We start from the raw sequence: 17,104 nt of genomic DNA on the forward strand, positions 1-17,104 counted from the left end.
TTTTTTTTTTTTTTTTTTTTTTTACAGCGAAGCCTGAAATTTCTGTCTGGCCTCATATCCAGCTGGCACCTTCTCTCCTGGAACAGTTTTCTAACTCATTCTGGGCTAATATTTGTACAAGCATACCCACGTGTGCTTTGTTTACATGCTAACTGGATCTAGAGTTTCCAGGACTGTTCGTGTGTGTCCACTGAAGTGTGTCCATGTCCATGCATGGACCAACACCACCTTAAGAAAAAAGGGGGGTGCAGTAGATGCCACCTTCTGCCCCTCAGACCAGGGAGGCATGGGGGTGAGGCATGACTGGAGCCTCTAGGCCAGTGAGGGACACCAGGGGGAGGGAGAGCCAGGCAGGGAACAGGTAAGTGGAACCCACCTACCACCACTGCTGTTCCAAGGGGAGCCTAACACAAGCAGCCGCTCCCCCACCAGCTGGGGGCAGCCAGGGCAGTGGGCAGGTCCCTCTTTCCTTCCCCTACTCCCTACACAGTCCCATTTGATGTCCCCAACCAGCTGAGGCTCCAGTTGTGGAGAGCAGTTGCATGAGCTGCCGGACTTGACAGGGGACGTGGAAGCAGCAGCAGGCAGGCCTCCCGTACCCCCCGCCAGCCCAGGAAATCCAGCTACACTTCCCCATCCCTTCCTTTCCCCCATGGTCTGACCTCAGTTTCTGCCTGGACCCTTCAGGGGACCAAGATGTCCAGGGCCAAGGAGAACTGGAGCCAGCCAGCATACCCTCCAGAGAGCTGGCTCTGGCCTACAGTGCAGAGAAGTTGCAACTGGGTCACTACACCCCTCCCGATCCATCCCTGTATCATTGAGCAGGCAGGATCTTTAAAGGCAGGCAAGACAGTCCAAAAATATTATGCAGTAAACTCAATAATCCATCCTTATATCCAAATTTCTTTATTTCCAATGTAGAAGAAAAACTGGAGATGGAAAAGATCCATTATGTGCTTTAGCACATTCCCTAGGGAGAAGTGTAGGATTGTTTCCTCTGTGCATTTTCCAGTTTTCAGTCCAGTCTAGATTAGGATGATTTAAGCACTTTGGTGTGCTCCATTTTCTGTAAGAGACTCCTGCTAACCCACAGCTGAACATGCAGAAGATTTCTGAGTAACTAACAACTCACTCCTGTCTCTTAGCTGAAATAAAGCTAGTAGAGTATTGTAGTGCAAATCTCCCTCTTAATATTTCTCCTCAGGACAGCTGTTCTTCACCCACACCCAGGTCCCTTTGCTAACCTGCTCACTTTCATAGACAGTGGGGCACATTTTCAAGCAAAACATTTGTCACAAAGGTCCTCTATAAAAAACAAGGATTCTTGCCCCCCCAAAATATTACTGACACTATTAAATTTTCATTTTCATGAAAAAATATCATTTTTATATAAATTTTGAGAAAGAGGATATTTAAAAATGTTATCAGAATTTACCAAAAACCTGGGTTTTGATCAACAAATCTTTTTTTTTTCTTGAGAACTCTTTTAAGGCAAATGAAAAACCACCATTCAATAATGCTTTTCTTAAAAAAATACAAGCACTTCAATATCTATTTAAAAAATTCAATAAGAATCAGTTTCTAACCTTGGAAGTGGAACAACTGGCTCGATGCAGAAAGTTACTGGCTAAGACTCTTTGGCTTCTTTTCTTCAGGAAGTTAGGCTACAGGCTAGCCTTAAAATATATACACTCTGATTTTTTTACAAAACTATTTTTCATTATTGCCATTCATATTGGCATTAAGGTAGGACAAGTCCTAGACCTAGGCCCCATTTTTCTAGGCACTGTACAAACATAAAGGGTCTGTGTTGTATTGAACCTATAGTTGAACCATAAGGGATGCGACAAGAAGCAAATATAACAAACAGACAAGGAACTCGATGTAATGGGAGAAATGTGTCAACAAGCAGCGGTCACTAGACACCCTTTGCCTAGCCCCTGCCAAGTTTTTGGAGACATCCCAGCAGAGGGAATATTTATGGAGGAATGTAAAGGAGAACAATTAAGAGACTTTGTGGATGGCTCAATCAGCTCAACATGCAAGTCATGGAATCATAGAAGTAGGGTTGGAAGGGACCCTGTAGATCTTCAAGTCCGACCCCCAAGTAATGGCATGTGGGCAAGTAGGAGACTGATTTACTATTGCTCGCTGCAGAGAACTCTGCCTCACGGTGTCTACTCATAAATGCTGTAGAGAACAATCACCGTGCACTCCTTAGCGTGCAGTACAGAATGAGCAAACACCTAAATAAATAATCTGTCTCCATTGTTGGTGCTTACAGGTCCCACACAAACAGTTGTATGGAAGAAAGTAGAAGGCTGGAATGGGAACCGTGTGTGTCAGGCTATCAAAGTCTAAGGAGGGCTAGTGACAACTGCAGTAAGAAACTGCATGTCTGTGTGTGTGCATGCCACACGGGGTCAGAGGTGGAAGGGGCCATGACACTTTTGTGGTGTAGTGGCATAACTAAGGTGGGGCAAATGGGGCAACTGCTCCAGGAACCAACTTAAGGGGGCCTTAGGCACTCGTGCAGAAACTAGAAGTTGCCACTGCCTTTGTGCCCTAGGGGTCTGGCTGTGTCCCTACGCTACTGCTGGAATATTAAAAGTCTGAGGGAAATAAAGCCCTGCTTCTAGACCAGTGCTATCTGTTGTTGGGGCGGAGAGGGATGAGCTGTTCATAGCATCACTGACACTCTAAACAAGCATTGGGGTGGAATGCCTCCTTCAAATGTCTGTGATATCAGGAAAGGAAGCAAGGTCTTGGCAGATAAGCAAAGCAGCCATTGACTCTTGTGTATTTTACTCTTAAATTGTGTCAGTTGGACATTCTGTTACTGGTTACACTATCATTTGCTTTTTCAAAAGCATTTCAGTTCTGTTGCAAGAGGCAGCAGCCCCAGGTGTCTGCTTATCGGAAAACTTCTGTTTCTGCCCTTAATACTCTGCTAATGATTAGCTTGCAGCACTGGCATAACAGGGTTTTTTATTTTATTATCCTCCTATTACCTGGTGGGTATTTATGTGTGCGTCAAGATGAGATGAGCAGGCCTTTATATTTGTATTTAATTTATGAGATGGGCACCTACAGAGAATTCGAAAAAACACAGTATCGAGTCACTTGACAGCATTCATTTTACAACAAAGCTCCCATGGTTGCATTATTTTCTTGCCTTCTCAACTGATCCTTAACTAGGACATACAACTTGTTTGCTTTTTTTAAAGGGAACTCATCTACACATCTACATTATGTATTAATAGATATATAATTTGAATACAGTAAATTGTTAGCAGCTTTGTATTCTCAATAATCCTGCAGTTGCTGCATGGTGGAATTCCAGCAGAGCACCAAACACACCAAATTCTGTCAGCGTGACTGTGTCAGGTAGACCATGAAGACAGGTGATCCCCAATTGACAGAATGGTGCCATCAGAAACCCCAGTCGTAATCTTACAAACTTATATTGGCAAAACGGCTCTTTTTCTTGGCACAACTTGCTTTGTTCAGGTGTGGTGGAATGGCAGAAAAATGCAGTTTTGCTGATATAACTGCAGCCACAAGAAGACTGCTTTGCCACTGTAGCTTGACTTCTTAGGGAAGCTATTACTTCTCTAATGAAACACACTCCTGAGCTCTACAGACAAGACCAAATTGCATTTCCTGCATGTGGGTGACTCTTGGGATGACTTAAGAGTGAGCATAAGCACTGTGAAACACTAGATCCTTTCAGCCAGGAGGGATCTGTTTTATTACTATGAAAGGTACAGAAACACTGGCACAGCTATGTATAGATTTATTTTGTACCTATTTATTTAACAGGAAATATAAATAATAAATTAGTTATTTTAATGCTTCTCCTCTCCTTTCTCCCAGCACATTGTTCTAATACTTGATTTCTCTGTGAATCTGTTTTCAGTACTTTTAAGTCTTCTATTTCCCCCTTATTTCAACAACATCATCTCATTTGGGAGAAAGCAGACCTTAGAATTGTGTCATCTTTGCTAGGTTTGGGGAGGAAGATCTCAGACCCTTGCTATAGAAATAATACTGCCATTATACTCTGAATTCCTCAGATGCTAAGTATCCTTGTGTTTAGTCCCTGTGGCAGGGCGGGGGCCTGGGGTGCCGTGTCCTCCCCTCGCACCCCTGCCGACCATGCCAGATCAGGTTTCCTGCACCCTCTATCACTCGCTTGCCACGTCTTTGATCTTTAGTTCATTAAAGGGAGGCTGCCTTTCTCCCTCCCTGGCACAATGCCTCTGATGCCCGCGCTTCTCGTGCCCATGCCCACACCGGGGCCCTTACCCATGCTTCTCGCGCCTCCTTACTCGTGCTTCTTGCGCCTCTCGCGCCCTGCTCACGCCCCCCCGTGCTTCCCGCACCCGCGCTTCTCGTGCCCCCCCGTGCTTCCTGCACCCGTGCTTCTCGCGCCCTCGCCCACTGGGCCTCTTCCCTGTGCTCGCATAGCCCGCATCAGGGTCTCTTCCCCGTGTCTGCATAGCCCGCACCGGGCTCCTACCCGTGCTTCTCGCGCCCACTACAACCCCCTCCCTGGCGCTCGGAGCACCCCCACCTTACTGGGGGGCTCCTGTTGAGGCCTCCTCCACCCCTACAGCCTCGCCCAAACCTCCGGTGACACTGTGCTTTTCGCGCCACAACAACTAAAACCATGAACACAAGCCCCTGGGCTATAACATAAATTCCTGGCCAACCTGGCTTACTTCCATGCATCTCCCCATCAGGGTTTTCTCAAGCTCCATTCTCTTTGGCGGCCAGAGGGGGACTGAGCTCTGGCCTCGGCCTATGTTGTTTATAAAGGCCAGGTCCTACCCCCTTCTGGTCAGCTGACCAGACCGGTTGTCACGGCAACCCCACACCTGTGCTGCCCTGGGGATTGGCAGCTGAGCTCGTCACACCGCCTCCAGTAGCAGGCACTTTAGTGCCCTGCTACAGTCCCCTTTTAAACAGACCATGCCCAAATTCTGCTCACTAGAAAGTCTGATATAGTAGGAAGACACCAAACTGAGACAGAACTCACTTTTATTGGAGGAAGAGAAGGGTACAGGAAGATTAAAAGGTGGTGATGACCCTTAAGTTCATGAGCTGTATAAAAATAGAGTGCAGTAGGAAGGAGAAACTCCTCCAAAGATCTGACGTTACTAGTAAATAAAAATAACCTCTGTAATATTAAAAAGTAAACACTGTGACAATACCTAAAAGGCTTTGCTGTGTCAGGGCTGTGTACCTCAAAGAATTTACACCTATTGTGTACAAATAAGCCAGTAATACACATCTGACTGGCACTGAGCCTACCTCAGCATATGTAACCTTAGGGTGATACACAGATCTTTCAAGGGGGGCAATTCTGTAGGTATGGAAGGTGTCCATCTGCTTGCAAGCAGCACTTGAATGAGGCCCAAAATAACCATGAAGCACCCTCAAGATTCCCTATAGTCATTTTCTGTGATGTAGGAAGGAAATGCAAGGAGGGGGCATGAAGAAGTTAATTCATAACTTACCAAAGTTTTCTCCTCCCCAGATGTCCATTTGAGTGTCATATTTCCCCAGGTGATTAAACCAGGACTTATCAATAACAAAGATGCCTCCTGCTATGACAGGTGTTCTGGAGAAAAGGAAGGGCAAACATAATAAATATTACCACCACAAATACAAACCCCTTTGCACTTGCACAGGACCTTTCAGCTGAAAGTCACAAGACACTTTAGTTAATCAGTTAGTCAGGCCTCATAACCCCAACTTCATCTTCTCCATTTTATGGCTGGACAAAACTTGGCCTGTCCTAGCTCTCTGCCTCATTCACCATGAGGAGACAGCAGGGTTGGGAACAGGACTCAGCTCTTTACTCTAAATCTTGTACTTTTGTCATCAGGCTGTCCATCTTCGCATGCATATGAAGGATGCATGTGTGCATGGGAGAGTCCGAACAACCTACTGACTCCATAAAGCAGTAGGATCCACCCTTTTTGGCAAGTATACCATAAATTAGCTCCATAGGATCCCCAAATGCCACTCCAATCCCCTTCCCCTGCCTCATCTGCTGCTCTGGTTTCAGCTTCCTGCCCTGTGCTCCCTGCCTGACCTACTGCCCTGCTTTCTCCTTTCTGCCCCGTCTACCACTGTAGTGCTTCTCCCCTCCTTGATTTGCCACATGCCACAGAGGCTGCCTGTGCTACTTGTGACACACATGCTGAAGGATGGCCACCCCCCTGCCATAAAACATGCAGGACACAGCTACAAATGCACCCCACTTTTGGCTTCTGGAAAGCAGGAATCAGTAAGGATGACAAAGTCTCTAATGCTATTTAAAAGGATATTACCCAATTCTTAATGTCCTACAGTTAGGAACCTTATTGTCTAAATAGACAAGCATTTTGGTTTTGCATCAGCATTGTTCACATACCAAACTTCTCAAAGCTTTGTACACAGACGTGAATTAGGCAGCAGTTGTTCTGACAAACAGGGAAGCTGGTAGATGTTCCCATCTCTGTCAAAACCTTGCCCCAAAATATGAGTGTTCAAGGACCACTTGTGGTTGCAGGTTAAGTTCTCAGACTCTGCTACTGACTTCCTGTCTGACACCAGACAAATTGTTCAGTGTCTCTAGTCCTTAATTCCTTGCCTGTAAAATTGGGAAAATGCCGCTTTCTTACCTTACTGGAGAGACATGATGCACTCAGACAGGTGAGCGATGGGGGCTATATAAATAGACAGGGAGAATGGGCTGCAACAGCTTGTAGATGCACTTAATTTACTATCACTCTCCTTTTTACATTGCTCAGGGAGTAACACAATCATAAACCACAGCTTTCAGACACATCATAATATCTCTTCAAATATGTCACATGACAAGTGTCTCAAAGCACTATCGTGTGGGACAGCATCTCATCTCTGCAAGGCAAATTCTTGTGCATACTCTATCACCAAAGTGAAGTCTTAGCTACACAAACCCAACAGAGACTGGTACCTGATAGACTGGGTTGGGTCTATCCTGGACATCTTCTGCTCTATGGGGATCTGCTCCCACTTAAAGTGAAGGCTCCAGTCAAACCCTGAGAAGAAAAAAAAAGGCTAGGAATGGAATCCTGTTCTGCGCACACACTCTTCCGCCCCCTATGATGATTGATCCCCATCTTCACCTTGCCATGGTGTTGTGGGGTTGCCTGTTGCATCCCTGCCCACGGCAAGTATAACACCAGAGTGCCAGTGCTACTCTGCACATCAGCCAGCAGGAGGCAGCCCAGAATACTGGACCTTCATGGAGCCATCCGTAACACCAGTGAACAGAAAGTCCCAGAGTTACAGTCTTCACCCATCTCAAATTAGCCAGCAGTTTATCCCATTACAAAAGAATGCAAGGAAGCTGCTTTGCTTCCAGGTATCACCCCCCGACCCCTTCCCAAGCACTCCCCTCCCTCAGCAGTCCCTGTCTGTGCTCAACTACACTTCAGATCTTCTGGAGTGTGTCACTGGAGTGAGATGTGATAATTAGTGCTGCTGTATTCTGGCCAGTGTGTCTAATGCCTCATTGGCTGCCAAAATTATGAGGTTTTAATCAACACTCTCAGTGGGATGCGGCTGTTTCTGGGAAGAAAGGCTCCAGGTCATTGTAACTGGCTTTCTCCAGTTCTGTCACTTGTTTTGTTGCCCCATATTTGAGACCTGAGCTCAGTGTCATCCTTAAAACAATGTCAAGCAATGGGGCGGGTACTGAGAGCAAGGAGGATGATAGGAAGGGATGTTGGCAGGTGGAATTCACACAGTTGAAAGAGAGGGAGGGAAGAGGGATGTTGGTGGAAGGGTTCGACAGCAGGATAAGAGCTTAGAGAATGTTTTTCAGGGAGGACTGAGGGAGGATTTAAAGGCAGGGAGGAGCAGCTTTAGGATACTTCCCAGGTGACAGAAGGAAGTCCAGATAGCTGCATACTGCAGGGAGTAGCAAGAGGGATCTACAGAGAGCAGGGAGTTTGTCTGTAAGCTGCCAGCTGGCTGTTGTACTGTTTTCCAGGAATCATGGAGCGGATGCAGGTACATGCAACAGCTAGGAAAGGAGGATCAGCCTAGGGACTTTGCTTGAGTGACCTCTTGGTAGTTAGGTATTGCTGGTTAGCCCTTCTTGCTACTCAGTCAGCAAAGGTGTTGGAGGGAAGTGGTTACTTTCATCACTTCTCCATCAGAGTGAGGGTGATATTGGAGAGTGTGAGTGGGGTTGGTATATGTGCTTTGTCAGGAGGAGGTGGGGGGGCATATATCAAAAAAGCAAATGTCAACAGGCTCAGGGTGATAAAAAAGAGAAGGCTGAGAGGGGAGTTACTAGTAGCTTACCACTATATCAGGGGAATACATCAAGGGCTCAGCGAACAACTGTTCACCAGGGCACCTTTGGGGAAAACCAGGAGTAATGGCCACAAAGTCCTGGAAGACCATTTCAGGCTTAACACTAGAAAAAACTTCTTCATAGTCAGGGTGTCCAGACTGTGGAATAAGCTCCCTCCAGAGGTGGTGCAGTCACTTACCCTGGAAATCTTCAAGAGGAGACTGGACAGTCACCTCACTGGGGTCACCTGACCCCAGTTGTCTTTACTAGTGCAGGGGGGCTGGACCCAATGATCTTGCAAGGTCCCTTCCAAGCCCCTAACAATCTATGAATCTATACATGCATGTGTGTATGCAGCATGTGTAGGCAAGTTTCCAGGTACACTCTGACTGCTGGCCTGTGAGATAAAGATAAGCTCAGCAATCACGGGAGGGTTTGGGTTGGGTGTCAGTGGGCATCCTTGAGCCACTGGGAATACTGGTCTTGAGCACTGCAGGGGTTGTACTGTGGCAGACCTCTCTTCAATGTCTGCCTAGACCTTCAGTCCACTGACCAATCCTTCCTAGAGAGCAAACTTCAGACTCAAAAAATGTCTCTGACTGAAGTAGCCTAAGTGCAGGGTGAGAGGGGAGATCCTAGATGAGCAGCAAGTCCCACCCCTCTTCCCCAGCAAGCTCTATGTTCTCCTTTTCACTACAGCTGGTCCTTCCCAAGGGGTAAAACACAACAGAAAGTCCAGAGCAGCACTGGTGCTACCACTCACTGGAACCAACACAGGAAGGCTCAAGAGTTTCTAAGGGAGCCCTACCAACCACGCTGCCTTCCCTGCTTCTCCTCTTACCTGCCATCTCTCAGGAAAGGAAAAGCAGTAAAAGTGGTTCTCTCTGCTCTGTCAACATAAAAACAAGTGGGGCAGGAAGCAAATTGTACCAATCTAAATCCCTGCTTCAGGGCTACAGCCTGGAAGTCTGATTGCTTACCTTTATCGAGTGACCTCATACCCCTTGGGTATGAGGTGGCTTGGGGGGGAAAGGGGGCCTGGATGATATGATAACATTTCTTCATCCCTCTTAGTGCTGAGCTGCCAATACTTGAATAGCACTGACTGGTCTTTCCCTGCTGCTGAGATATCTATGCAAGCTAAGGACAGACTTGGTATGGTTTTATTTCATTCCTACAAGAGATTGAGCAGTGAGCATTGCAGAACCAAGAGACAGAACTTGGCTGGGAAAACCTCTCTTTGGCTTCCTGGGAAGGTCAAGAGAACATCAGCTGTTCCTCATGCACTTTCCCTCTAACATATCCAAGCTGGCAGCCTTACGTACCTCCCCTGAGATCTGCTGATGCTGCCAAGTAGGCAAAATTATCCAGGCTGATCACATCAATGATTGGACTCACCACTCGGGTATAATCCTGCCAGAACAGAGGAGAGAAAAGTCAAGGCCCCTCTTGGGGGAAGAGATGCCAAAGCTACAGGAGATCAGAGAATGTAAAGCGATGCATACAGCCTCAAGACACAAAACAAAGCATCACACAGACAGCATTCATTGCCTCCAATCTGGCAACTGGGTAATGAATACATAACCACTGAAGACACATGATAGTCATCAATTGCACTTCCTGTCCATGAGGGAATGGAATTGAGGTCCTCTTACAACGTGAGACTGACACACAGACACACAAGGAAGAGAGAGCCCTTTGAGCCTGGTCACATGACTGGCGGAACAGTCCCAAAGATTAATATTTCTGTCCTGTGAATAAGAATCGGCACCTACTGATCCCTACGGTTGCATTAAATCTTGCTTGGATTATATGCGAGTAATTTTATCAACCCCAAACAACCAGTCAACTAATAGAACACAAATACAGATGCAGTATTGTCAACTGCAAGTGTCTAAACATTATGAATCAAATTCCCTAAAACCATGAGGCAGGCTTAAAAATCATAAGATTTTATTAAAATTAACAAACTTGGTGTGTTTTATTGGTCTTCTGGTGTCTGAGGTGTTAGGCAGAGTACATTCAGGTCACATTTTCTAGCCTGAGGACTAGAAATGTGTTTCTTATTAAAGGAAAGTTGAGATTTTAATCACTTGATTCCAGGAGCTGGAGCTTTAAAGACGCACACCAAACATGACAAGATTTATGATAAAACTGTATGCACTGGCCATGCTTCAGAGAGAGTGCCATTTATTGGGTCTTTCTCAGTCCCCACTCCCTATAAACTTCCTTGGCTTTCTGATCACGTGACTATTTCTTGTTCTCAAAAGAGTTCCTTCTGCTCTGGCCAGTTTAGTCAGTGCAGTGTCTCTCAGCCTATGTATACCATGTTCATCATTTAGTGACTTACTAGGCTTGTGTCAATTCTTCCAGTATATGAACACTATCTCCAGATGTGCCCGAGTCTATTCCTTGCAAGATTTAGGCTCAGTCTACAACTAACCAGGAGACAGGCCATTTCAGGAATCAATCCTGACAGCCAGAGAGATCCAAAACCAAGATAAAAAGATGCTGTGAATGTGGAGCAAATTTGGCATCTGAACCTACACCCCTATGACCTATGTCTGTAATCAACTCAACCAAAATCCCAGAATTTCAGAAAGTGTGGACCAGAGTCCTGAGTTCTTGGCTAAGATTCATCCTTGCTAATGACTTGTCAGGTCCCTTCTGCTTAGGAACCATCACCATGCTGCCTCTGCTGCTGCCAGGAGTATGACTTTACGAGCAGAAGTAAAACAGACATTTATGAGCTACTGAAATGGAGGATTGATTGAACAGGACTAAAAAGCTGAAGCTTTCAAGTCACCCTCTTCCTCCCCTTGATATCAAGTAGAGCAGATATGAAAATATGCAGAGCAGTTGTCAGCACCTCCCACTCTCTCCTGGGTCCTATTACTATCTGGGTAATCCTTCCACCGGAGAAGGAGAATGCCACACATGTCAGTGGCTGGGAGTGGTCCCCCGTCCCCCTGCTCTTCCACTGCATGTTGTTCAGCAGTCCTGTCACATCCCCAGTTCAACTCCACAGCACAGTCAGGGTGAGAGCTACCAATGCTGCTGTTTCATCTGTTTCTCCAACTTGAGGTTAAACTATTCTTAAGCCTACATTTTTAAAGGCTGTCCCCCTGTACATTTAAGGGTCCTATGCTACGTGGGGAAACGCACAGCTGTGCATGCATGTATATGTATGCATACATATATTCATGTCTATGAGTGTGCATGTGTGCTTGTGCATGTTGCTTACTGTCAGGGGTCAGCAGGAGGAGGACTTGACTAGCTGTGAGAGGAAGGAGGGGGAAGGTTCAGCAGTCAGAAGGGAGACTGTGGAATGGTGTGTGCTGGGTATGCTTCAGTGTGTGCTGGGTATGCTTCATAAAAGGGAGTGTTTGCATAGGGGGAAGCCTCAGGGAAGGCTAATGTAGGAGTCAGTGGCACACTTTACGATATCTCCCTATCCTACACCTCACGTTCCTCTTCCTCTCAACAGGACAGTTTGCTGGGGCTTTTCAGTGAACAGCTCTGTAATACACAGCAGGTGCATGTTGCACTAGCTATTATAGACTCCATACTCCTCTCCAAAACATTCAGGTTTGACAGGGACATGTTTGGATGGTGCCCATTCTTGATGCTGGTACCCACATGGATGGTGCCAACTACTGGTTGCTTGGCAAGACTGGCCCCAGATGGGGGCTGTAGAAGGTAAGGACTGGGGTGGGAGAGTTGGTGCTCACCTCTTTCACTCTCTGAAGCATCGGCTGCAGCCACTCACTATTAACCTCACAGTGACTGTCCAGGAAGGTGAGAATCTCAGCTGTCGCCACCTCAGCCCCTCGCACTCGAGAGCGAATCAGTCCTAAGAGAAGGAATGGGTAGAGAAAGGGGGAGGACAGCAAAAAGGAAAAGGAGAGAGTAAAAAAGCAGCCATGGCAGGGAGATTAGGAAAGAAATGTGTTGCACTTCTACCACTTAGAGAACATGACAGGACTCTCACTGCTGCTGGTCAACCCATGTAACCATTTACACCAATTCAGTGACTCTGGTGGCCATTCCTCCATGGTTAACTGGTTCTCTTACACTGGTCCACAACCTGAACAGGGCCAACTAGTATGTGGAATACTGTTAGCAAAGAAGTTACGGCTCAAAATATGTAGCTGGTTTGGCTGGTTCCCTACCAGCCCAGGAGGAGAAGCCAGCCCAGGCCAGGGATGTGGGCTTTTCTTTTCTGCCCATGTCACCAATCCACTCATCCAGGCTCATTTCAGGTCCTATTGTGAATACCTGAACCCCCTCCTCTCCACCTATGCTCACACCCACTTCACTACCATCCAGTCAAAACAAAAAACACAGCTGTTACTATCCCTTCTCATCTCATCTCATCACACCCATCTTAGAAAACCTCCACTGGCTTCTTTACCCTTTTCAGTCTGCTGTATTCATGCTGGTTGTCCAGACCTCCAGTACTCACAACTTGGCTCCTCCCTTCTTATATGCTCTTGTTTGTTATTGCATCTCTTTCTACTTTGCTACTGGTGCTGGACCATCCCATAAAATTTGTGCTTTCTTTCACCTCATCCCTGATGCTTAGGATACCCCTTCCTGGCCTGATCTGTCAAGTCACCACCCAATTTCAACTCCATACCTCTTTCAAGACCAACATCAAGCAGTTCATAATGGTTCAGCTAGAGGACAGCAAGTGAAAAGCAGTGTCTCAATTTATGAACATGTTATATATGTGAAACATTATCTTTTCCCAACTGTTGGGGGTGTGTGTGTAATACACACACACACACACACACACACACACACACACATATATGGTTGTCTTCTCTTCCATATTCAGATATTTCAGATCTTGTTAGGATGTAAGCTAAACAGATCAGGAATCATGTCTACCTATAGTTTTGTACAGCACCTTGCACAATGAGGGCAACTGAACTTTATTGAGGATTCTGGGCACTACTGCATTGTGAATGCATAAAAAAATATACAATGTGAAACATAAAACATGAGGATTGATAACCAGATTGCTGCCAGATTGTGAAATAAAAACTTCAACTTTATTGCAAGTATAAAATCACTACCATGAGAAATAGCTTCTAGGGGAGTGGAGGGATAAGGCATGACTTTGAGAACAGATGGTACCTGCAAAGTTTCCAATGCTCACCTTCTCGTCGGCTGTTGCGTAGACACTTAACCTTGGGGATCTTGGTAAGGAGCTGGCAGTCCTCAGCTAAGGAAAGGGAAAAATGTTTGGCAAAAACACATGAATTATTTGGCTTCAGTGGAGAGCTCTGATGAACTGTTCTCATATGTCTCCACAGGAGGGAAAGCTCTGCTTTCACTTAATATCACATTAATTGTGTTGATGGCCTTCTTCCCATTGTCTAAAGTGGTGTTTCTCAACCCGTAGGCCCCAAGAATATATGAAAGGGTTGGGAACAAGCTTGAAAAATGGATTGTCAAACTTTAAAAATGGTTCTCCTTTAAAGAAGAAAAATGTGGGAAAATGGGGCTTTCCCCTTGCAGACAAGGTTCAAATTACACTTTGACTCCGGGGGTGGAAGGGTCTACAAAAAAAACCAAACTGGCTTACTGGAGGGAGCAATCCGATGAGACACCCCCCAGGGTTATGATTTTCAAATCTGACAGGGGGGCTCATCTCTTATGGGAGAGCTCAGCCCCCCTGAACTCCCCTGTAATACACACCCTGCTTGCAGGCTGGCAGAGTTTCAGCCTGCGAGGGGCTACTTGAGGCCCCCCCCCATGCTCTACGCACTAGGGGGCTGGAGCACTGGTCAGGATAAATGGGTCCTGGTACAAAAAAGGTTGAGAACCACTGGTTTAAAGAGTGCACAAAAGAGCATGGCTTGCTTAACAATCCTTTCTCCAATTGATGAGCCAATGCCTCCACTCCAATGCTGTGAAGGACTGAGGCTGCAGCCACCTCACCCTCAGCATTTCAGAAGCACAAAGGGTCATGTGCTGAAGGTGCAGAACTGAGAGCAGGAGAAATAGAAGGCCATCAGTGCCTAGTGAACCAGGGAGTTAGTTACAGGTGAAAGAGACCTGTTCTATTAGCTGTTTTAATCCATTTTCCCTGCAATCAGTTGTCAGGCTGGGTGTTCCCTACAATCTGTTCTCCAGGACAGCTTTTTGGTTGACTAATTAATCCAACCCATGAGGATTTCACTATCTTCCTTGAGGAAACTCTTCTGCTAATATGGAGACATCCAACTGAGAATCTCGTTCACAGTCCACAGAGTCCAAGTCACACCTGCTTTACAAAACACAGGTGCTATATGTCCTGGCATGGAATGTCTCATTTGGATCACAGCAGCCTTCACCTTGCACTAAGCTGAAACAGTGCACGCTGGGCCATGTAGTCCTGGAAGGCCACACTTTGACAGTAAGAGCAGGCAAGTCACTGGCCACTTGGGTTATATAAATTCACTCTCTGCCACTCCTGCTCCAACAAACATTACTGGAACAAAAGTTGCCATTACAACCCTGTTTCCCTTGATTCAGCTATCCTCGCCTCTGCCTGCTTTTATCCCATGCACCTCTCAGTGTCTTGGAGAACCCCCTTTGTTCCTCCTCTCACAGCCTCAGTGCTCTGGAGAGAAACATTAAAGCCCCCAGCCAAAATGCTTCTCTTGGCATCTCTGCATAGAGGCTTTTCCATTTTTAGGGTACTCGCAGTAGGAAATATTGCTCTTGTGTGGGCAGTTTGGCAGCTGCTGTATCATTCAAATGCAGTGGCAAGTGCTCATGATTAAAGACTGCTGAGATATTACTAGACATCTGCTATAAAAGAGGACCATGCCCCAGCATCAGATAAGCCACAGTTCCAGTGAATGCATTACAAGTTATGACAAGAGTGGGCCCAGAAAGTCAGCTTGACTAATCACTTTCCAGAACAGAGCAATTAAGATGTCTCACTACAGATCCAGTGCTGAGAGTTAGAGCCACTCTGAAGACTCATATTGAGGACTGTCTCCAGTAAGCCCAGCTGTTATTTGGTACCTGATCATCTGGACTGAAGAGTCAATGGCAGTCAGCTGTGATCTCTCTCATGTGCCAGTGCCTACAGAAGCAGGTCTAGCTTGCCAAATTATCCCAATGGGCATACAGCTGATCTTTTTTTAATCACTTTCTAGCTCTGACACTGATTTTCTTAGTGTATGTGGAGAAACTGAGGCACACAACCCGATTTTCAAAAGAAGTGAGCCCACCTCCTTGAAGGCAGACATATGAGACAGCTCAACTATGTGATAGGTACCTAAATAGAGTAGCTGTATTTTCAGAAGAGATTGGCACCCAACAGCTGCCACTGAAGATAAGGAGTTGCTGGGATAATCCTATCAGTTGTGAAAGGCAGTTTCTGGTTGACCACTTATGGAGATCTGGCCAGGACCTCCTCAAATGTTGACCTTGGCTCTGTAATGCATTAGAGTACCCTCAGCCTGGACTCATGGCTAAAAGGCATCCTCTACCTGTAGAACACAAGCTTTTGCAGCAGTTCTCTGCTGTCAAGTCTCTCTCTCCCTTTCTCTCTCAACCATGTAACTAGGCTTTGCTGGTCCTGAACACCATTCACCATATTTGTCCTAAACAGCCCATCAGATAGCATTTAATGAGATCAGACCAAGCACTCTGGCAACCTGACAAGAACTGCCAAAGTGACACAAAGAAGAGAAGGTTAAATGAGGAAACAATCAGAGGAAAATATTCAAAATGAAAACACGGCCTCTTTGCCATGGATGGAAAGCAAACTAGGTAAAGAAAAAGCCTCTCTTCTTTGGCCAACTGGCACAAGAGCAAGAGGGAGAGGGGGGAGGAGGAGTGAAGGAGGAAATGCAAGAGAAAGGGGCAAAAGACAGAGTCCAAGGAAGAGAAGTCAATAGGTACTTACGATCTGAGCTGAAGTCATCTACTAGAATGATCTCCTGAATGAGACTGGCAGGGGTGCGGTTGAGAACGCTGCAGGAATCCAAGATGGAAAAAAAATGACCCTCATCATCACTGTGATAACTTATAGAAAGCATCAATAAAGGCTTTTGCCTGCAGTGTCTGTAAGCCTGACAAGACATATAAGTGGCTGCTACATATTAACTGAGGAATTCTGAGAGGTAATGATATAATAGGGTGCTACTGGCCACCTTCTTTACCACTGCACTGCCCCCTCCACCTGTATCTATTAGGCACGAGGAGACCTATTGAGGGTCAGCTATGATAGCACCCATGGCCCCTGGTCAGGACTGCTGCCTTCAATGTATTTTCTAAAGCTTTGTCCAATATGCTGTATATCTAAACTCCCACATAGGGGGCCTTCTATCCTTTCCCTTAGGAAGAGACTCTTCAATAAAACAACAGGTTTAACCATTACTCAGTGGGGGTGTCTACACAAGATACTAACTGCTCAGTAGCCTAATCCTACTGCACAGTAGTGTGCAGGGCAAAAGCCGTGCTAATACACTACTGTGCAGTAATATTAGGCTGCTGCACAGTTAGCAACACTAAAAAGCTGTGTGCTGGCACTACTGCACAGTAGCACCAATTACTGTGCATTGATTTAGTACTTGGTTATACAAGTACTAAACTTAATGAGCAGTAACTACAGCACATTAATGAACGTGCAGGTGCACCCAGTCTGTGTTAAAATATTCCCTTCCTGATTTCATCTTCTGACACTCTCCATCATTTAATCCCCACTTGGACATTTATACCCCTTAGGTACTCCATTTGGGTTTTATGAAATGTAGCCCC

General features: G+C 46.0%; 1 protein-coding gene across 2 annotated transcripts in view; it reads right to left on the reverse strand.

The window, feature by feature from the left end:
* GALNT16 (polypeptide N-acetylgalactosaminyltransferase 16) overlaps positions 1–17,104 on the reverse strand; it is a 191,352-nt gene that overhangs the window by 27,668 nt on the left and 146,580 nt on the right. For both annotated transcript variants that reach the window (XM_019519161.1, XM_019519160.1), the window contains exons 4-9: positions 16,251–16,318; positions 13,503–13,568; positions 12,070–12,191; positions 9,664–9,751; positions 6,989–7,073; positions 5,523–5,626 (exon numbers count right to left, since the gene is read on the reverse strand). In XM_019519161.1, the coding sequence (XP_019374706.1) occupies positions 5,523–5,626; positions 6,989–7,073; positions 9,664–9,751; positions 12,070–12,191; positions 13,503–13,568; positions 16,251–16,318 (533 nt within the window). The remainder of the gene's footprint in view (positions 1–5,522; positions 5,627–6,988; positions 7,074–9,663; positions 9,752–12,069; positions 12,192–13,502; positions 13,569–16,250; positions 16,319–17,104) is intronic.

This window comes from Gavialis gangeticus, unplaced genomic scaffold (genome assembly GCF_001723915.1).
Source record: "Gavialis gangeticus isolate Ggan-Ray unplaced genomic scaffold, GavGan_comp1, whole genome shotgun sequence".
NCBI classification, from domain to species: Eukaryota; Metazoa; Chordata; order Crocodylia; family Gavialidae; genus Gavialis; species Gavialis gangeticus.